Below are 24,865 nucleotides of genomic sequence, written 5' to 3'. Positions count from 1 at the left end.
TCAATAATGATCATGAGACGAATCAATATTCGTGGCCAGTGTCTGTCAGATGATTTCGGGGTCGACATTGAAATGTATTGATTCGTCACGTGGTACGGATTAACAAATGTAATCGCAAGATTCTTAAAAGAGGTATAACAATAGGAAATTATTGATCCAACAATTCCCCGGCCTTTCTAATCAAATTTGGGGCCAAATTATCTCATCACTTTTTTTTCAGTTGTGAAAAGTATAACTCTGTATCAATCTTATTGCCGGAAGTGCGTCTTTTATAAACACATGTGCTAAGGTTTGCCCTAAAATATGAAATACACTTACCATTCACCCATGGTCTTACCACTTATCGACTAATAACTGGGAATCACAAAATCAATTTAAAATGTATGTACTGGCTTCGCTCTAAGTGCTTGCATTTAGTCTCGTCGGCACTCGACATAGTGTCGAGTGTCTACCTAATAATGGTGCGACGAAACAACAATGCACGTTCGCCAGATCGTGTAACAAAATCCAAGGCACACACTTTTGTTGATTGTTCGCAATCAATTATACTACGCCATGTAACCTAAACCATCTCAACTTATAAGCACATAAAACTTTTTGATTGTTTGTTGTTGGTTGGTTGTAAACGCCGCACTCAGCAATATTACAGCTATATGACGGCGGTCTGTAAATAATCGAGTCTGGACCAGACAATCCGGAGATTGACATCATGAGCATCTATCCACGCAATTGGGATACGATGACATACATCGACCAAGTCAGCGAGCCTGACCACCCGATCCCGTTAGTTGCCTCTTACGACAAGCATAGTCGCTTCTTACGGCAAGCATGGGTTGCTTAAGACCTATTCTACCCCGGATCTTCACGGATCCTATCTTATATACATATATATACCTCTGTATGCCTACTCAGCATTCACGTGATGGAGGGGCAATAAGTAGTAGTGAAGCGTCGGTACAAAACAACCTCTACCCCCACACCCCCCCCCACACACCCCCGACACCCACCCCTACACCTATCCCCCCCCCCCCCCCCCCCCCCCCACACACACACACACACAAACACACAAACCACCCCCAACCTCTATGTTGTTAATGTCATTTAACAGTGAAGTTGACAGGTCATCATTTAGTGTATTATATTAATCAACAGCATGATCGTTGTTCCAGATACATTTGTAGAAGCCTGGTTCTTCAACAGTATTTTCTTGTTTACCCTTTACAAAGAAAACGGTCAGAAATACCAATGTCTGATATGCTGAAATGGGGTGATCCATTTATATAACTTTACACCCCTAATTTGAATTTTACGCCCAGTGGAATCTGTTTAGGCAAACTGGCTGTCCTCCGCAATTGACGTTTTATATTTATACGTTGAAACAAAGCTGAACAAGTCCACAGCACTGACACCTCCATTGGCTATGCATATGTATTATTCTCCATATTCATCTCCTGGGTGTCTGCCATTGAATGTATAGTTTTACAAATTTGTAGTAATCTACGCCGAAAATTGTTCATTACTTTCCACCTCCACCCCGGCATATAACGCGGTCCGTCTGTCTATCCGTAATCATTTCCTTTTCCGGGGCAGAACTCGAAAACTATTCAGTGTATTTGAGCACATAGTAAAGTGGTGCCTTTTGATATTTTGGGATTTTTCGAATTTTTATTTTTTTTATTTTTTTATGGAAAGAAGTTGGACACATACTAAATTGGGGATGAGGTTCGTTTCCGGGGCAGAATTCTTTCTGATGACTCTTGTTCTCTATTTGAACGAGGCGTCACTGTGGCTTCCAGGTGGATCCTATGCACTGTCATCTGATATGAGCTCTTCTCCCTCACCATTTGCACTATTAAAGTCTCCAGCAAATATTACCTCTAAATCATAGTTACGTACAGCTAACTTCACACGTCATCTGGCTGGTAAGACTGGCTGTGTCTTTGCCATGATAACAGACAGAGAGTTCTGGTGAAATATATACAAATCCATGAATGACCTTCGTATCCAGGCTGAAACAGACCCATCTAATCTGATATCAGATGCATCGTTAGGGTGCGATAATGTTGTGTGATAATGTGGTGAAGATATATGTACATACACTATACATCTCACACTGTTACATGTATACTGGTACCTTTGTCGCTAGACACTGAGAACACAGTGTGAGCTTTTGACAAAGTCTGAATAATATGAGTTAGAATAAACATTAAACGTCAAGGCCAGAGAAAATAAGTATCGATTATCCGACAAAACAGTATCCATTACATGAATGGATCACTAAAAACTGTGATGACACCAGGTTTTCGCGAAAAGCCAGGTTTTAATTATCCGAAACAAATGTGAATTGTGACAATGGTTCACTCCAATTGTTGTCAATAAAGTGTCTTTTAAGTGAAAGTAACTTCCATGAGAACATGTTGAAATGCCAACGGGCGATGTTGATGTAAACTTCATAGTTTTCATCTGTAGTGCGAGGTCCGGGCCACATCCTTATCTAAGCCGTCACGGTGTTAATCCTCCAGTAATCATATTGATATCAAATCTACTGTTACATATCACAAACTTGTCAAATCGGATGAAGGCTTTATTCCCTCCCTCTCTGGGCCTCACCATATGTGGGATGAGCGGCAGACGTAATTCAAAAGTAACGTATCTTGTTACTTGATAATCTGGTCCATCGATCATTATATTGTCTGGTTTGTTTTCAGGCCGCCGTCGGGTAGTGCTGCCCGGCATTGCAAAACAAACACCAACAGTTACATGAATATTGTGTGAGTGGCGGGTGCTGGCAGTATGGCAGGACATGTTTCCATTCACCGCTGCTTTACCTTTTACGCCAAATGAAATCTGTCTCGGACACTGGCTATTCTCTAGCGTTCACGTCATACATTTCTTCTTTTACTGGGAAACTAAGATCGTCTTCGACCTAAGAACTACCATCTTATCCATGCGAGATCTAATTTCCAGATCATCAGTTTTTACTTGTCAAGCCATTTGCTTTAGTCAATAGAGTGGCCGTAAGAGTTTCAACAGCAATTTTAAAACTTCTGTATCTTCTTGAGATCAGATAGCTCAGTTGCTGTTGGTTGTGGTGGGCCATGGTTTGTTGATGTTAACATAATCAACAAAACGCTGACACACTGGCAGTCTATACAAAACTTGACTCGGGATTTTCCAGGGCAATCTTTGCCTGTTTAACCAGATGTTGATGTCTTTGTTGATGCAATCAATGTCTTCTTTGTTATTAAAATTTACAGTGTTTGGATTTTCGATAGGGAGGTCAATCCTGTGGTCATGACTTGTATGGCTGTTGTGAAGAGTGACTTGATGACCCACACAAGGACCTGACATTGTCTGGGCATTCTCGGGATGAATGTCGTCGTGATGGTCGCCCTTGGGTTTCGGAGCCACTCGCCTTGCCACATGACACTGGGGATTTCAACGCCCAAGCTTATCCAACAGATAGGTCGATAGGTCCGGACTTCAGTGAGCTCAGTACTCGAGTAGAGAGTATTGGTACACGATAAAATAACACTGTATGTTTCTCCAAGAGTCTCTGGGTCACAGCGTATGGTAGAAGGAAGCAGATAAAGCATATGAAAAAGGGCAGTCGTAAAACTTTTTTCGTGGATAAGTTACAAAAGATGTCATTAGATAATCGATTGTCGTGTTCAAAATGCTCTTCCCACATCAAATGTTTCAGGTGAGAAGTTTCCCCGTAGAAAACAAAACGATTTTAACGATACGAATAAAAGAGCAACCCATTTCATTTGCGATTTATTATGAGCGCATTATTTGAAACAAATGGTGGCCACCCGTGCATTGCAAACAGAAACGTCTCTATTCCTGCTGGACTTTCTTTGATGCGAGTGTTGTATTGGTGAGATATCTAAAGACATTTACTGCCTGGAGTCCTTATGCCCCTGTTAACGTTAAGAATTCATCAGCTCTGGCACCATGCATTCCTCTTCTGAGAGATTCTTTGCCATGGACGCGAGGCATTGATGGAATATTTAGTCATGACAAAGATAAAGAGATGGGTTTTTTACCCCACACCATATACCCAAGCTCAAAACAAACCCTACACAGGATCAATTACCAAAGCAGTAACCATCCATTCTATAACATGTCTTATAGAAGCGAATTTGTTCAAACAATGACTTAACGTCAACACTGACAATGACACTTAAACACTGACAATAGTAAGAATAAACCACATAATCACTTCTAACCATCAGATAAGCGCGATTATCGATAATAATTCAACATATACCACATAAACTCATATGACAACCACGATAGCTTTGATATTTGACTTTTAAAGTCTCTACACACCATAGAGCCACATTTATATCATGGCACAATCCAGCTTGACAACTCCACTACCTATCTATTCACACCATAGAGCCACATTTATATCATGGGTCAATCCAGCTTGACAACAACACAACCAGTCTAAACACACTATAGAGCCACATTTATACCATGGCTCAAGCCAGCTCGACAACTCAACAACCAATCTATTCACACCATAGAGCCACATTAATAATATGGCGCACACACGCTTAACAACTCCACAACCAATACATACACACCATGGAGCCACATTAACGACCATGGCTCAATCCAGCTTGACAACCCCACAACCAATATATAAACACCATAGAGCAACACATACACTATGATTCAAGCCAACTTGAACACTCCAGAACCAATGTATACACACCATAGAGCCACCTATACACTATGGCTCAAGCCAGCTTAACAACTCAACTACCAATCTATTCACACCACAGAGCCACATTTATACCATGGCTCAATCCAGCTTGACAACAACACAACCAGTCTGTACACAAAATAGAGTCACATTAATATCATCGCACAATCCAACTTGAAAACTAAAAAACCAATATATACACAACATATAGCCACATTAACACCACGGTGCAATCCAGCTTAACATAAACACAACCAACCTATTAACACCATAGAGAAACATTTATGTCATGACTCAATCCAGCTTGACAACTCGACAACCAATCTGTACACACCATACGGACACATATACACTATGGCTCAACTCAGCTAGACAACTCCACAACCAATATATGCAAACAATAAAGCCACATATTCACTCTGGCTTAATCCAGCTTGACAACTCCACTTCCAAACTATGAACACCACAGAGCCACATTTATACCATGGCTCAATCCAGCTTGACAACTACACTATCAATCTATACACACTATAGAGCCACATTTATATCATGGCTCAAGCCAGCATGACAATTCCACTACCAATCTATACATACCATAGAGCCACATTTACACTGTGGGTCAATCCAGCTTGACAACTCCAAAACCAGTTTTTTCACACCATAGAGCCACATTTATACCATGGCTCAATCCAGCTTGACAACTCCACAACCGGTCTGTACACACCATAACGCCACAACTCCACTACCAATATATACACACCATAGAGCCACATTTATACTATGGTTCAATCCAGTTTGACAACTTCACTACCAATTTATACAGACCATAGAGTCACATTTATACCATGGGTCAATGCAGCTTGACAACTCCACTACCAATCTATTCACACGGTAAAGCCACATTTACACTGTGGGTCAATCCAGCTTGGCAACGCCACAACCAGTTTTTTCACACCACAGAGCCACATTTATACCATGACTCAATCCAGCTTGAGAACTCCACAACCAATCTGTACACACCATCCGAACACATATACTCTATGGCTCAACCCAGCTTGACGACACCACAACCAATATATACACACCATAGAGCCACATGAACATCATGGCTCAATCCAGTTTGATAACAACACGGCACAATAGAATCACATTAATACTGTGGCACAATGCAGCTTGACAACTCCAATACCAAACTATACACATCATAGAGCCACATTTTTACCACGTCTCCATAGAGCTTGAAAATTCCACAACAAATCTGTTCATACCGTAGAGCCACATACACACTATGGCTCAATCCAGCTTGGCTTGACAACTCCACAACCAATAGATACACACCATGGAGCCACATTTATATCGTGGCTCAATCCAGCTTAACAATTCGACAACCAATCTGTACACACCATACGAACACATATACACTATGGCTCAAACCAGCTTGACAACTCCGCCAACATTATATACACACCATAGCGCCACATTTTTACCACGGCTTGAAAACGCCACAACAAATCTGTTCATACCGAAAAGCCATATACACACTATGGCTCAGTCCAGCTTGACAACTCCACCACAAATATATACACACAAGAGCCACGTTTACATCATGGCTCAATACAGCTTGACAACTCCACCACCAATATAAACACTCCATAGAGCCACCTTTATATCTCGGCTCAATCCAGTTTGACAACTCGACAACCAATCTGTACACACCATACGGACACATATGCACCATAGCTCAATCCAGCTTGACAACAACACAATCAGTCTGTACACAGAATAGAATCACATTAATACTGTGGCACAATCCAGCTTGACAACTCCAATACCAAACTATACACACCATAGAGCCACATTTTTACCACGGCTCAATACAGCAGAAAAACTCAACAACAAATCTGTTCATATCGTAGAGCCACATACACACTATGGCTGAATCCAGCTTGACAACTCAACAACCAATAGATACACACCATAGCGCCACATTTATACCATGGATCCATCCAGCTTGACAACTCTACAACCAATTATACAAACCATAGAGCCACATGTTTATCGTGACTTAATCCAGCTTAACAGTTCGACAACCAATCTGTACACACCATACGGACGCATATACACTATGGCTCAATCGAGCTTGACAACTCCACCAACAATATATACACACCATAGAAACACATTTATAACGTGGTTCAATCCAGTTTGAATACTCGACAACCAATCTGTACACACCATACGAACACATATACACTATGGCCCAATCCAGCTTGACAACTCCACCAACAATATATACACACCATAGAGACACATTTAAAAGGTGGTTCAATCCAGTTTGACAACTCGACAACCAATCTGTACACACAATACGGACAAATATATACTCTGGCTCAATCCAGCTTGACAACTCCACCAACATTATATACACACCATAGAGCCACATTTATAAGGTGGCTCAATCCAGTTTGAATACTCGACAACCAGTCTGTACACACAATACGGACAAATATATACTCTGGCTCAATCCAGCTTGACAACTCCACCAACATTATATACACACCATAGAGCCACATTTATAAGGTGGTTCAATCCAGTTTGAATACTCGACAACCACTCTGTACACACCATACGGACACATATACACTGTGGCTCAATCCAGCTTGACAACTCCACCAACAATATATACACACCATAGAGCCACATTTATAAGGTGGTTCAATCCAGTTTGACAACTCGACAACCAATTTGTACACACTATACGGACACATATACACTATGGCTTAACCCAGCATGACAACTCCACATCCAATATATACACACCATGGAGCCACATTAACACCATGGCTCCAATACCAATCTATACAACACCATAGAGCCACATTTTTAACACGGCTCCTTCAGCTGGAAAACTCCACCACAAATATATACACACAAGAGCCACGTTTACATCATGGCTCAATCCAGCTTGACAACTCCACCACCAATATATCACACCATGGAGCCAAATTTACCAGATGGCTCAATCCACCTTGACAACTCCACAACAAATATATACATACCAAATGGACACATATACAGATGGCTCAACCCAGCCTGACAACTCCACAACCAGTCTATACACACCATATGGACACATATACACAATGGTTCAATCCAGCTTGACAACTACACAACCTGTCTGTACACACCATAGAGACACATTTATATCATGGCTCAATCCAGCTTGACAACTCCAAACCAGTCTATACACACCATACGGACACATATACACTATGGTGCAATCCAGCTTGACAACTCCAAAACCAGTCTATACACACCATACGGACACATATACACTATGGTGCAATCCAGCTTGACAACTCCACAACCAATCTGTACACACCATACGGATACATGTACACTATGGCTCAACCCAGCTTGACAACTCCACTACCAATATATACACACCATGGAGCCACATTAACACCATGGCTCAATCCAGCTTGACAAGAACACAACAACTCCATGCACACCATGGAGCCACATTGACACCATGGCAACACAACCACTCAACAAACTCAACAAACTTCTAATATTTAGCACTCTTTGAGCTAAGCAATACCATTCAAATGAAAAGATCAGATATGCTTGACGCAGTACTCAGATCCCCGACATGCATTTGAAACAACTTATTTAGTGAGTGAGTGAGTGAGTGAGTGAGTGAGTGAGTGAGTGAGTGAGTGAGTGAGTGAGTGAGTGAGTGAGTGAGTGAGTGAGTGAGTGAGTGAGTTTGGTTTTACGCCGCTTTTAGCAATATTCCAGCAATATCACGACGGGGGACACCAGAAATGGGCTTCACACATTGTACCCATGTCGGGAATCGAACCCGGGTCATCGGCGTGACGAGCGAACGCTTTAACCACTAGGCTACCCGACCGCCCCTAGCTTATGTAGAGTGGAAGAAGAACGTTATGGTTCCCCGTGGCATTGGAAGTAATATTCTCCAATGTTTCCAGTCTCAATCTTTACCAACACATAAGCATTTCTAATTGACTGGTGATGGAAACAAGTGCAGCAACCCCAAAGACAAAACAGACAGCTAATATTAAGGACTACCTGAGCTCAGTATGATGGATCATTGAAGAAGAAAAGAGAAGATATGCTTGAGGAAAACTGAAGTATACAAATAGATACCAGACACTGGGTCAAGAAAGTATGAGTCTCCCGTGGGTTTCAGTATTGTTCTCCCATTCTTTCCAGTTATATTGTATTCACAATTACAGGCAGTGTCAATGAATTAATGGAGTATTAATCATCGGTTTCTGGCGTGCCCAAGGGACGCACAGCGAATCGCGGCGTCTCAGTCGACTGGGCCACCCGTGACCCCTGATAAAGAATTGTTCTGTTTACGCTTAAGCATATACTTATGCACAAAACAAATCCTACACAGGATCAAACTAGGAAAACATTTACCACTGTCTCATAACGTCAATTTGTTCAGAAAAACGATCTATACACATCACAGAACAATGTAAACGCAATGACTCAATCCAGCTAGACAACCCAACAACCGATCTATTCACATCACAGAGCCATGTAAACACAATGGCTCAATCCAGCTAGACAACCCCACAACCGATCTATACACATCACAGAACCATGTAAACACAATGGCTCAATCCAGCTAGACAACCCCACAACCGATCTATACACATCACAGAACCATGTAAACACAATGACTCAATCCAGCTAGAGAACCCCACAAATGATCTATACACACCACAGAGCCATGTAAACACAATGGCTCAATCCTGCTAGACAACCCCACAACCGATCTATACACATCACAGAACCATGTAAACACAATGACTCAATCCAGCTAGAGAACCCCACAAATGATCTATACACACCACAGAGCCATGTAAACACAATGGCTCAATCAAGCTAGTTAACCCTAGAACCGATCTATACACATCACAGAACCATTTAAACACAATGGCTCAATCCAGCTAGACAACCCCACAATGGATCTATAAACATCACAGAATCATTTAAACACAATGGCTCAATCCAGCTAGACAACCCCACAACCGATCTATGCACATCACAGAACCATGTAAACCCAATGGCTCAATCCAGCTATACAACCCCATCACCGATCTATACACACAACAGAATCATGTAAACACAATGGCTGAATCCAGCTAGACAATGCTACAACTGATCTAAACACATCACAGAACCATGTAAACACAATGGCTCAATCCAGCTAGATAATGCTACAAAAGATCTATACACATCACAGAGCAATGTCAACAAAATGGCTCAATCCAGCTAGACCAACACCACAGCCGATCTATACACATCACAGAGCCATGTAAACCCAATGGCTCAATCCAGCTATACAACCCCATCACCGATCTATACACACAACAGAATCATGTAAACACAATGGCTGAATCCAGCTAGACAATGCTACAACTGATCTAAACACATCACAGAACCATGTAAACACAATGGCTCAATCCAGCTAGACAACCCCACAATGGATCTATAAACATCACAGAACCATGTAAACACAAAGACTCAATCCAGCTAGACAACCCCACAACCGATCTATACACATCACAGAACCATGTAAACCCAATGGCTCAATCCAGCTAGACAACCCCATCACAGATCTATACACACAACAGAATCATGTAAACACAATGGCTGAATCTAGCTAGACAATGCTACAACTGATCTAAACACATCACAGAACCATGTAAACACAATGGCTCAATCCAGCTAGACAACCCCACAATGGATCTATAAACATCACAGAACCATGTAAACACAATGGTTCATTTCAGCTCGACAATCCCACAACCGATCTTTACCATCACAGAACCATGTCAACACAATGGCTCAATCCAGCTAGACAACCCCACAACCGATCTATTCACATCACAGAGCCATGTAAACACAATGGTTCAATCCAGATAGACAACACCACAACCGATCCATACGCATCACAGAACCATGTTAACACAATGCTTCAATCCAGCTAGACAACCCCACAACCGATCCATTACCATCACAGAACCATGTAAACGCAATGGCTCAATCCAGCTAGACAACCCCACAACCGATCTTTACACATCACAGAACCATGTAAACACAATGCCTCAATCCAGCTAGACAACCCCACAACCGATCTTTACCATCACAGAACCATGTCAACACAATGGCTCAATCCAGCTAGACAATCCTACAACCGATCTTTACACATCACAGAACCATGCAACACAATGGCTCAATCCAGCTAGACAACCCCACAACCGATCTATACACATCACAGAACCATGTAAACCCAATGGCTCAATCCAGCTATACAACCCCATCACCGATCTTTACCATCACAGAACCATGTAAACACAATGGCTCAATCCAGCTATACAACCCCATCACCGATCTATACACACAACAGAATCATGTAAACACAATGGCTGAATCCAGCTAGACAATGCTACAACCGATCTAAACACATCACAGAACCATGTAAACACAATGGCTCAATCCAGCTAGACAACCCCACAACCGATCTTTACACATCACAGAACCATGTAAACACAATGGCTCAATCCAGCTAGACAACCCCACAATGGATCTTTAAACATCACAGAACCATGTATACACAATGGCTCAATCCAGCTAGACAACCCCACAACCGATCTTTACACATCACAGAACCATGTAAACACAATGGCTCAATCCAGCTAGACAACCCCACAACCGATCTTTACCATCACAGAACCATGTCAACACAATGGCTCAATCCAGCTAGACAATCCTACAACCGATCTTTACACATCACAGAACAATGCAACACAATGGCTCAATCCAGCTAGACAACCCCACAACCGATCTATGCACACCACAGAGCCATGTAAACAAAATGGCTCAATCCAGCTAGACAATCCCACAACCGATCTATACACATCACAGAACCATGTAAACACAATGGCTCAATCCAGCTAGACAACCCCACAGCCGATCTATGCACACCACAGAGCCATGTAAACACAATGGCTCAATCCAGCTAGACAACCCCACAACCGATCTATGCACATCACAGAGCCATGTAAACACAATGGCTCAATCCAGCTAGACAACCCCACAGCCGATCTATGCACACCACAGAGCCATGTAAACACAATGGCTCAATCCAGCTAGACAACCCCACAACCGATCTATGCACATCACAGAGCCATGTAAACACAATGGCTCAATCCAGCTAGACAACCCCACAGCCGATCTATGCACACCACAGAGCCATGTAAACACAATGGCTCAATCCAGCTAGACAACCCCACAACCGATCTATGCACACCACAGAGCCATGTAAACACAATGGCGCAATCCAGCTAGACAACCCCACAACCGATCTATGCACACCACAGAGCCATGTAAACACAATGGCTCAATCCAGCTAGACAACCCCACAGCCGATATATGCACACCACAGAGCCATGTAAACACAATGGCTCAATCCAGCTAGACAACCCCACAACCGATCTATGCACACCACAGAGCCATGTAAACACAATGGCTCAATCCAGCTAGACAACCCCACAGCCGATATATGCACACCACAGAGCCATGTAAACACAATGGCTCAATCCAGCTAGACAACCCCACAGCCGATCTATGCACACCACAGAGCCATGTAAACACAATGGCTCAATCCAGCTAGACAACCCCACAACCGATCTATGCACACCACAGTGCCATGTAAACACAATGGCTCAATCCAGCTAGACAACCCCACAACCGATCTATACACATCACAGAACCATGTAAACACAATGGCTCAATCCAGCTAGACAACCCCACAACCGATCCATACACATCACAGTGCCATGTAAACAGAATGGCTCAATCCAGCTAGACAACCCCACAACCGATCCATTTCCATCACAGAACCATGTAAACACAATGGCTTAATCCAGCTAGAGAACCCCACAACCGATCTATTCACATCACAGAGCCATGTAAACAGAATGGCTCAATCCAGCTAGACAACCCCACAACCGATCCATTTCCATCACAGAACCATGTAAACACAATGGCTTAATCCAGCTAGAGAACCCCACAACCTATCTATACAAACCACATAACCATGTAAACACAATGGCTCAATCCAGCAAGACAACCCCACAACCGATCTATACACATCACAGTGCCATGTAAACACAATGACTCAATCCAGCTAGAAAACCCCACAACCGATCTGTACACATCACAGAACCATGTAAACACAATGGCTCAATCCAGCTAGACAACCCCACAACCAATATTAACAAACAACAGAGCCACAGAAACAACGTGGTTCATTTCAGTTAGACAACCCCAAACCATTAAATACACTCCACATATATATTTGTTTTGAATAATATTTTTTCAAAGAGGTTTTACTCTAGAAACGAGAATGGTGACCCCTAATTCTAATTTCATTTTTAAAATCGCCTTACCTGAATGCACTAGAACATTTTAATTATGTCATGTGGTGGAATGTATGCCGATAAATTAATATATATTTTATGTATTTTATGTATGTATATCTATATTGTTGACAATTATACGAATATGTTTGACAGGATTCCATACCAAATTCAGTGTGTATAACATTTACTATAATATTTACATTTCACATTTATGAGATTAGTTAATTGTATGAACAAGATGAGTCTTTATTGAATCATCTGTTTGTATATCTGACGTAACCATGCCAATCTCGACGCTTGCCAGAGATCGCGAAGCTTATGTCCACAACACGGTGGGATGGCCAATTCAGGAATGGAACCAGTTTAAACATGCAGTTTCTCACACTTGACAATGTATTGGGGCGACACAGATGCTATGTTGATGAATCAAAATTTTAGACCTCCAGGTGTCTGGGGAGAGCCTGACCTCATCCTCAACCATTTGGACTAAAACTTTCATTTGAATCATCAAGAAATGAAATAGAAAATAACGAATCTACAAACAAAGCTTCTCCTGGGCATACAAATTATTCACCAAGCAACTAAACTGACGTCCAAAAGAAACTTTACCAGAGTTTGAAATCACTCTTGCGCAAAAACAACAAAACATACATGCATGAAGTAAAGTGTATTGAGAAGATCAATATATCAACATAATCAACACTGAAAATGACAATCATACCGCTACCGAGAATGACGTCAGAGCCCCCCAAAGTTGGGTGTGGTACAAAACTCGAGCTTTCAGAATCATGGACAATAGGCAGAGGATATAAACAATCGCTCACGTTCAATAACAAGTCATTTGTAGCGTGTGTGACCACCAAATGCCTCAATACACGCAAAAACTCTTCGACACAGAAAAAGTCAGTCGTCTGATGAGGTCACGTGGGATTTGACGCCATTCTTCTTGGACGGCCAAGATCAGTTCTTGCCGGTTGGCTGGAGAGTGTGGTCGTTGTAGAACACGACGATCCATCAAGTGCCAGAGGTGTTCTATGGGGGACATGTCGGGTGAACGTGCAGGCCACGGCATGTCGTTTGACGTTGTTGGCTGCGAGGAAGTTAGTGACAGTTCTGGCTGTATGGGCTCTAGCGTTGTCATGCTGATAAATGACACCACGTGGCTGCTGTTGGAGAAATGGTAGGACAACTGGACGAAGAATGTTATCCATGTAACGCTGAGCTGTCAAGTTTCCATCAACGATGACCAGCGGTGTCCTCTCCTGCCCACAGATCCCTCCCCACACCATGACACTCCCTCCATCATATGGTACGACCTCCTGCACGCAACACGCCGCCGTTCGTTCAAGCCTTCGGCGGTAAACACGTTGTCTTCCATCAGCCCTAAACATACAGAATAGACTTTCGTCAGTGAAGATAACCCTCTGCCAGTCACGTCGTTGCCAACGTCGAACAGTCCGGGCCCATCTCAATTGCAGACGACAATGTTGCGCTGTCAATAGCTGTCCTCTGTATGGTCTAAAAGCCCTGATTCCATGAGCCCTGAGTCTCCTGGCAACTGTCTGTCGACTAACCCTGTGACCTGAGGCATTTGTCGCCGATGACGTCACTGTCAGGAAGCGATTTCGGAGGTGAAAGGTACGCAAGTACCGGTCATCATGGGGCGTGGTCACCCTGGGTCTGCCTGTTATTGGCCTGTCAGCGGTCCGCCCAACACGAGAGCAACCGAAGGTTCGTGCAATATGGGCGTGGGTGGCTCCCATCTGTACCATACCCAAGGCTCGTTCACGTTGTTCGACTGTGAGTCGTGGCATTTCTTTTGTGTTTTTTTTCTCACTGTGGATGTCTGACTTGCCGTTGCCGTTGTCTGACTTACCCAAACGTGCATTTGCAGTTGTCCGTGGTGCACGTGTTTTTCACTTTTTCGCGTGTTATCTCGCAAACATGTAACAGACGACTTACATTTTCTGCATATACTATTGTTGTATTTGGATAGACTTCATCGAAAAGAAATTATACTTTGTCTGAAATTTATATTTTCAGTTGGTAAAGTTTCTTTTGGACGTCAGTTTATCTTAATTATGAGCAAAACAATAAGACACTCGCCCCAATATCGCACTAAAAAGGTCCGAGCTGGTGCAGGTTTTAGACTTTGACAATTCTGGTGAAACCGACGAGCATGGGTATGGTGCCGTTAGTCCTAAAACACAATCAGGGAGAATAGGGATTCGAATCATTCAGATCATAGGTTTTAGGCACATCGTAAAGTACACATGTCTGCACAGTGAACTTCGGCGCATTGGACGACCAGACCACCAGTGCGCCCGAAAAGTAGAGATTTGATGGAAGTGATGGTCAATTGTTATGACTTACTAAGTGAATGAATGTTGCTTCATGACGCAGTCTTAAATATTACAACTTGACTTGCAAGTATCTGAATCTGGGCCAGACAAATGGTTTATAGCATGAGCAAAGACCGACGTAAAACTACAGAGTTGACCATGTGACACATAGTAACGTCAAATTCCTCATTTTGACGAACAAGGAATACTGGCCCAGACCTATACTGACTTAGTTTTTTTTATTACTTATCGTTGTACTCACAGGATGAAAGTCTCTTTCAGCCTTATATTAATATACAGAAACTATAATATATAAAAGACGTGCATCACTAATTCGGCCCGTGAAGATCCGGGGTAGAATAGGTCTAAAGGTCTAAAACAATGCGAGTGATTTCCTTGACTTATACGTGGTATTGTTGATAAATAATGTCTTTGTAATTTTCCATAACGATCTATTGTGTGAGTTTTACTCACCCAAAATGCGCTTTCAGAATGCCCAGTGAATTCCTGGCTCACAATCAACTGTTTCATAAACCTGTCCGTGCATAAGTTGAACAAGGGAGGTAGTTCTATGGATATACAGCTTCCCTATTACAACGAATACTAACACCGTTATCACGCAATTGTATATAAATAGTCAATGCAAGAGAATAAACATGAGGAAGAGAATATATGGATGTCAACTTCTTATTACATGTATGTTCCTCATAATAAAGAAGTTGACATCCATATATTCTCTTCCTTATGTGTATCACTTCTGAATGCCTTTCAAAGACCTGAAGAGAATAACCAGTCTAGATTATCCGTGGAACAGATTCCATTTTGGCATAAATGGCAAAATAGCTGTGAAAATGATAATTGGACCACTGAACATCAGTGATGACACCTGGTGTTGTATATGCCTTCAAAATTTCTACTGCTTCATAACGGGGATAGTATCACCACCGAAAGGTCGCATTTATTGCAATAAAGAAGTTGTATATCTATAGAACTATCTTCCTTATTCAGCATACATCTTCTAAATGCCACTTATGGTACATGTGTAGGTACCGAACATAAGTTACCTGCAATCGGAAAATGAGAAAAACTATCAATCATTATCATTCATAATAACTCCGATGGATTTAATACCCCATTTTGAAAAAATATCATTTCTTAAAAATATTCAGAAACCTACCTTGAACGCCAAGAACAGTTCCAGTCATCAGCATACAGACCAGAGTTGCCACGCCGTCGGTGGTATAAGGCGTCATGATGTCCTCTCGCAGCTGGTGACTCTGCTGCACTGTGGCACTGTTCTCTGGACTGATCGATCTTACCTTGTGTGGCGGTTTTGTTCGCATTTCGCAACACTCATAGAATACCACACACTATTTGCCCCATGTCAGCGTGTCAGTGTTTGTGCTTCATGCAATCAATGTACGGATGTAACCAATACACTGGTATTGTTTTGTTGGAGTATCATTACAGTTGAGGGGAAATGAAGTTTAAGGTATTCAAGTCGTTCTTTTACCAGCTTAACGCCGAGCGCCAGTCAGCTTAACAAAAAATGTTATGGTATGACAAGGGGATCGAGCCACCGCCCTTTCCGCTACAAGGGCTGACGCTTTCTCTTCTGTAGACTTCATGGAATCGGGAGATTATCGAGGCTGATTATTCTCTGGCGTTGACCTGATGCACAGCAAAAAAAGTGTAGGTTTCCGTCTTCCGGACACCTTCCCATTTTGGATCCGGCCCGGATACCTTCCGGAAACCTTCCCAAAAAAATGTCAAAATTTGGGGGTGCATTTTGTTCACTTAAGTGTAAAACACATAAAAAAACTATCTTGAAAATACCAAGAAATTTGAAGGTTGCTGAAGGCATCTGGTAGGTTTCCGGAAGGTATCCGGGCCGGATCCAAAATGGGAAAGTATCCGGAAGGTTTCCGGAAGACGGAAACCTACACTTTTTTTGCTGTGATGTTTAGGTTCCAACAGACCGTTATGTGATACTGCTTGTGTTTACGCAGTTGTTTCAAATATATACTAGGTGTGATGTTGGTACTTTCTAAATATTTGTTCAGCTTACTTCAGTTTCTGTAACCTGGTCTGTTGTGTCATCGTTTACTGTATATAATAGATCCATATCAAGGTTCGACTCCTCGGCGTTCAGAGCTATTACTGTGACATCGTCGGGTGCCACGATGATCCTGTCTGACGTCGTAGCATCTGTCGGCATCTGTACATTAACGGATAATGTGACCTTGGTTCTTTGTCCTGGGTCAAGAGTAAGGTCTTTGGAAGCAACTGCTGGGATAAACTTTCATTTGAACTGTTACTGGTTGTCGACGCGAGGAAGTATTGCACAGGTATATGTTTTGAATACACACTGGAAACAATGTGCTTAGAATGTAAACACATACAAGACATCTTTAGATGTTTAGGAAAGTGTCTAAAACCGAAATGGAATACAGACGTACATTTGGTGTGTTCTCCCAAAACACGTTCAGGGTCAAAACACATGAAATGAGCTCTTGTTAGCCTGAACACCACCTTGACACAATATCCCCATATCATAATCTAAGCATTTTAGAATTTAAACAAGTGCAGAATTTAAACACAGTTAAACATGTTTAGAATTTGTATATCGTTAGGTAATTAGACAAATGTAGTTAAGATGTAAACCGCCGACTAACAGAAACTTGTGACAGATACAACATTTTTACATATTTTTTTTATTCACCTTCAGTATCTGCTTTTAAGTTTTCAACTTTTATGTTAAAGATTAGTTAGATTAAATGTAGTTAATGTGTCCTTCATGTTGTAAGTCTTAACAAACCCATGGAGATTTGTAATCGCTTTACACTTAGATCATATAATATAATCTATGAATAATTATTCTATTGGGTCCTTACATCAGTTAGCAGATTATTGTACAGTATAACAACTAATATATGAATAAGATGTGTTTGTAATGTAAAACGGTTTGTAATACTGTGATGTCGATGACTGCATTATGTATATTGTTAATATTACTTATCATTCCTTTAATATGTTTTAGGGTGTAGATACTAGATACATATATGAAACATCGATTGGCAAAATAAAACGTCTCTCACCCGTAGCGTGTGTTTGCCTATCACTCATTCACTGCCCTGCTACATATTGAAAATATCAAAATCATACATCATCCGATATTGGCATGACAGTTGCTCGAATTGAGGTTGGGTAACAAGAGCAAGCTTTCAACGTGATGGACAAAGGGCACACACATCTAAAATCGCTCATTAATAGCGTGTATGACCACATTACGTAAACACTCTCCGGCGCACAGAAAAAGGCAGTCGGCTGATGACGTCGCGTGGGATACGTCGCCATTCTTGTTGGAGGGCCTGGATCAGTGCTTGTCGGTTGGCTGGAGGATATAGTCGCTGTCGAACACGACGATCCATTACATCCCAGAGGTGTTCTTTTGGGTACATGCCTGGGGACATGCAGGCCACGGCAACACGTTGACGTTGTTGGCTGCAAGGAAGTTATCGGGCTGTATGTCATGCTGATAGAGGACACCACGCGGCAGCTGTTGTAGATAGGGTAGGTCAGTTGGACTAAGAATGTCATCCATGTAATGCTGAGCTGTCCGAGTTCCGTTAACGACGACCAGTGGTGTTATCTCCTGTCCACACATTTCTGTCCACGCCACAACGCTCCCTCCGCCATACGACTCTATTCTTGCCGGCTGTGATATAACTGAAATATTACTCGTTGGCATTAAGTGGCGTTAAACCAAACTCCCCCACCCGCTCATATCCATGAGTCTCATGTACACAGTGGCGTCCCCGAGGCGCACCAGACACCCCTATGATCGATTCCGGATGTTTAAACCATCCCGTTATTACGGTACTTACCAAACAGAGATTAATATAAGAGCGACAATGTCCTTTGTAGGATTCCATAGAAATGCCTGACATTCCGCCGTTGGCTGAATTGTCTTTTCCAATGCCAAATATATTTTCGTAATTATACAAATGGGTGACTGTATTTCTTTTTTTTCCAGACCAACCCTATATCCAGATGCGTTCCATGCTTCGTCGCACAATGAAGCAACCGCTCTGATGTGACCTCGTTTTCCTGTTTTTATTAGATGAAGCTATTCGAAACAAACGAAGCAGGGTGGCACTTATCTGAGTGTCAGCTGAGAGAGGTTCGGGACGACAACATTCTGAAAATGAGTGTTTATATATCAAACGCAAAATAAACGCGTATTTGTCCCACCTTTTAAAACCCTTTTCTGTTTATTATATAAATAAGGTGTATGTTATAAACAAGTGTTTACGAACTAAACAATAGTGAATTTCTAAACAGTACTTGTGTTTACAGTGTAATCACTTAACTCTGTTTTACCAATGTCTCCCCACTTTAAGCGCAAGAGCGTGTTTACATTGCTACTTGTGTTTAGGAATTAAACATCTGACGATTAAACACAAGTAAACAAGAGCTGTCAAAGTAGATGTAAATGTGTGTACATCTGATGTCCGTGAACTGCAGTCTACAGAGGTCTAGTTCATGTATTATACAGATTGTTTGAGGTGAGGTGAAATTGGGTTTAACGTCGCGTCCAAGATTATAGCACTTATATAGCGCGTGTGTGTGGCTGCTTGTACTAGTCCGGACTGATGCCGATTTATAGTGCTAGCTCACTGAGATACCATGACGCAGTTTAACATCAATGCCTCACTCAGACACAGTATACTGACTCCGAGCCGACCAGTTCTTGGTTTAGCCTTTTAATGCCCAGCGCCAGACAGGGTAACAACAAGTACCATCTTTTAACGTCTTTGGTCTTTTGGATCGAACCCGGACGCTCTATCATTAGACCACTGAGGCGGTGATTATGCCTGAACAGGAATGATTAGATGTTATCACTAGAGGCTAGTACCTACCCCTGGTGCTTCGTTGTTGCTGAAAACAATGATTGAATGAGGATGGTTTTACGCCGATTTTAGCAATATCACGGCGGGGGACACCAGAAATGGGCTTCACACATTGTACCCATGTCGGGATTCGGACCCGGGTCTTCGGCGTGACGAACGAGCGCTGTTGGCTACCCGACCGCCCCTGATGTAAACAATGCTTATAAAATTGTGTAAAGAAATACTGGAAAGCAAAGGTTTGCAATAGTGAAATGAGGAATAATATAATCACACTAAAGGTTGACAACACAAAGTAGATGTTAAGTAAGTAAAGAGTTTTATTGTTGATAATTATACCATGTTATATAACTCATGACTACTACAAACATGGGTGACACAAACTCCTCTATTCACAAAGAAATTTAACTGTTGGAATAATATCATTATTGTGACAATAGGAATTGTGTATCGCATAGTCATACTTTACGCCCTGAATAGCAGAACTAAAACACACAATATTGAACAATCAATATAACTCTAAACGCTGTCAGTCAATCAAAGCCCGATATCACAAGACACTGAATGCAATGGGCTTTACAACTTCTGTTCCTCAGGCAACAAATTTGTCAAAATGTGAGCAAACTGCACATACATTTTGGATTTCTGTTCAGTGAACACTTTACCAAAACCAATTGCTGTAAGAGGCCAAGAATCTGAGAATAATGTCTTAAATTGGATTTGATATCCAAGCAATACAGTACATTGCCAGCAAATGAAGCGCTGACTTTCTGAATGTTAGACAAGAAGAGAGGTTTACACTATCAGCTTTGACAACTGTATGGGTATTTAAATCATAATTGACGAACACCATCAGACTTGGCGAATGTTCGTTGGAAACCTTTTGTACAGCCTTGTCTACTTCGTCAGGTGAGAAATCCTAAAAAAAACAATTTAACAACCCCAGTTAAACCGATTTGCATTGTTTTAATTGTTTAAATATATAAAATACTAATAGAACTTTGCTTCTCATTTAATACGACCTTAAACATGAGGGGGCACGGGTGGCCCAGTCGTCTGAATTCGATGTGCAGAGTTGCGTCCCTTAGCACATGGGTTCGAATCTCAGTCCGCCAGAATCTCAGAATCTCAGTATGTTTCTGGGTTTGTCGGCACCGTGAGGCTCATGGTTTTCCTCCCCACACATTATGTCGTAATGTAACTTTGTTCAAAGTGGAGTTGAACTCAACTAACTCACTTACATATGATTTGAACTGGTCACATGCCGGACAACAAATGGAGTTTTTTACTTGGTGAGTGAGTGAGTTGGGTTTATAACACGGCGTGTCAGCTTAATGTGGGAGGAAAGCCCCAAGTGATGCAGGTCTCCGACGTTTACCACTTCGGTGAAACCCACGAGCACGGGTATGGTGCTGACAAACCTAGAAACATAGTTGAGGCGAACCGTGGCTCGAACCCACAATCATACTATTAGGTTTCTGGCGTGCCCAAGGAACGCAACTCTGCACAGCGAATCGCGGCGCCTTAGACGACTGGGCCATCCGTCTGCCCCTTACTTGGTGACATACGCGGTGGACTGTTAATATTGAAGCGGGTCTCACCTTTCCTCTGCCAAATACACTTTCCTTTTCCATACACATGAAGGATGACATATCTGCCTCAAATCCCTTTGTTGTCATTTAGAGATTTCAACAACAAGACCTCAAGCGTCATCACATGATAATAATCACTGCTACGTTTTTTCCATTAAATATCAGAAAGGAAGTATAACTATCATGTGGCGATCCGAAAAATCATAGTAATATATTTTGTAGGTGCTGAGATATGGATGTTATTGGTACATGTATGTCATTAACTTTTGTATGTTAGACTACACAGTTTTGACGTACATCGTTTTTATCTCACTTCTGTAGAGACCTCTTGATGTCAAACAACCAGTCAAAGTTCTTCTGGGCACTGGTCCAGAGAACTTTTAATGAGCTTCAGTTTAGCAAAGACCTGAAAAAGGCTTTACCGTTAACAATATCAAATGTGAAGGAGTGTTACCTGAACAGTATTAACATAATTTGATCGTCTGTATTATTTACAATCGTACCTTCTAATCTAGTAAAAATCAAAGACTTACAGATTTACAAGGTACAAAGTGCTGTTACGTGTCACTTTCAAAAGGTTTTTTTACATTAAAATGTGAAGCCTATTTCCATTATTACTGAAATAGACAAACTTACACAGACTGGGTTGGCGAACCGTTGGTAGCGGTCAGTAATTTGTTTGATACTTCCACTCCACCGCTAGGATTCTATCCACTCTCGTTTGTTGACGTATGTTATCTTTAATAGAATGCTAATATCCTTTGCCACCTTCTCATCTTTGACGTGTTTCTGTTCCATGTCTTCACTGAGTTTCCCCAGTTTAAGTAAATGCTGTTCCGGTTCCTCTTCTGGTGTTTTTCGAAGCTAACGATTAGGTCATGAAAATGTCTAAAATGACAGGAACATTATCATGTCTAAACATAGTCGCTAGTCTTACTTGTGGTGCTGTTCTACATCAAAACCAGAGATCTACTAAACACCGTTGCCAAACTCCGCGAAAAACTCTTTGACATGTATTTATATTACACTGAACAGCAAAACTACGACACTGAACAGATAAATCAGGTTTTTTTAACACGGCGTGTCATTAAAAGTTCAAATATTGCGTCCAAAGTCATGTTACCTGGAATAATGTTTACATTATATATTTTTCAGTAGTATCTTACAATGCAAATTAGTAGTGTTTAAAAGGTATTGACGGCTATGTGCGATATAACTATACGCATGTCGTATTGTTATTATGCAGTGAAGTGTTAAGACATATACACGAAGTGTATGAAACATTAACACACGAAACATCGATTTTTTACAGTGTACATAAAGAGCGTAAGGAAATCTCGATGGTTTCCAAATGTTCAAAGTTTTATTCCAACTCCCATAACAGTAATCATCAGACACTGAAACGGGTTTGAAAAGAAATCATTTTCATTATATTTCCCAACGGTATGTATTGTCTTTTCTGGTAACCTTCTCGATGTAAGACGATCAATATTTCATTGAACAAATTCCAATTCACTTGTAATTTTGATTATGGGCAATATCATTATTTCGCAACGCGAGACACATTGTTTACATTGTAATGAAACGTGTATACGACATACAAAGCCACACACCTCTCGGTCACGACACTTAATAATCAGAAAACCTAAGTGCAGTAATTATGTTTGTAGTAATATTCATTGATGCTCCATAGATACACCAGCGTTAAAGTGAAGCACTGCCTAATGGTGGTTCAATACAGACAAATTACATGTATTAGGAAAGAACAGATGTATTGAATTCCTTTTGAAATATGGTGGGGTAGACTGCGTTATATTATTATGTTATTTTGTGCTTCAGGTCACGCAATGTGGTAATTATGGCGTAATAAAATATGCTTGGTTGAAGGTTTTGAAAAAGAAATATTTAAATGTTATTTTCGAATCTATAGAGCATGAAAACATAGTTATGATCCAAATCAAAAGCGAAACATATTGGACCAATTTCTAAGCAGCAAGATCAACTACCAGAACAAACAAATGACTGCTCGGATTCCTGATGGCGCCAAGTGCAACCACAGTTGTGACACTGTTCTAACATATGTAACTCCTTGATACAATATTTAACTTTTGACATTCGGAAAAGTATAACATATAGAGATTTAGAAGGAGATATGACACCATGATCAACTGAAATATTAAAAATAATGTTTAAGGGAGAAAATATAAGTGAGAATGTGTAGACTACCTGGAGAATTTGTGCTAAATGATTTATTTCGGATTTGGTTTCTGTCTCATCTATAATGCTATTATCGAATCTAATAAACCATTATAATGAAATTCATTTGCAAGCGTGCACTCTTATTCCAGCTGTATAAGACTGTCAGCCTGTAAATAACCGGATTTGGACCAGACCATCCAGTGATTGATATTATGGACAATGATCCACGGCAACGCGGTACGGTGACGCATAATCAACCAAATCACGGAGTCTTACCATAAGATCCATTACGTTCTCTTATTGCCTTCGGAAGCTGCAGGGGAACCAACTGTAACCAGGATTCCCACGGGATGCGTGACTTGGAGAAAAAAACTAGATGAGGTACCTGACTATCAAGTATGTAATTTAAAATGTTGACTAAACTAAACAGTGATGAGTCTATCGGAATGCAACCGGGACGTTACTCGCAGACAATAAAGGTACAGGATTTGTTGTATTATTATACTTTGTGTGTTTGATTTTGCTTATTGCTGATGCCAGAAAAAGTCCAGCCATATCACGACAGGCTGAAAGTAATCAGGTCTGTGTACCAAGACACGCAGCCAACCAAGTCACGGAGCCTGATCAGGTCTGTGTA

At 41.4% G+C, this 24,865-nt stretch overlaps 1 protein-coding gene across 1 annotated transcript in view; it reads right to left on the bottom strand.

Moving 5' to 3' along the window:
• The window catches only part of LOC124120218, a 38,660-nt gene extending 21,646 nt beyond the window's left edge, over nucleotides 1–17,014 (bottom strand). The window contains exon 1 of the mRNA XM_046482986.2: nucleotides 16,705–17,014. Coding sequence (XP_046338942.2) covers nucleotides 16,705–16,870 — 166 coding nt within the window. The 5' untranslated portion in view covers nucleotides 16,871–17,014. The remainder of the gene's footprint in view (nucleotides 1–16,704) is intronic.
• Between the last annotated feature and the right edge of the window lie 7,851 nt (nucleotides 17,015–24,865).

Source organism: Haliotis rufescens, unplaced genomic scaffold (assembly GCF_023055435.1).
Source record: "Haliotis rufescens isolate VD_foot unplaced genomic scaffold, xgHalRufe1.0.p SCAF_4, whole genome shotgun sequence".
NCBI lineage: Eukaryota > Metazoa > Mollusca > Gastropoda > Lepetellida > Haliotidae > Haliotis > Haliotis rufescens.
This window is presented reverse-complemented; position numbering and strand designations above follow the sequence as displayed.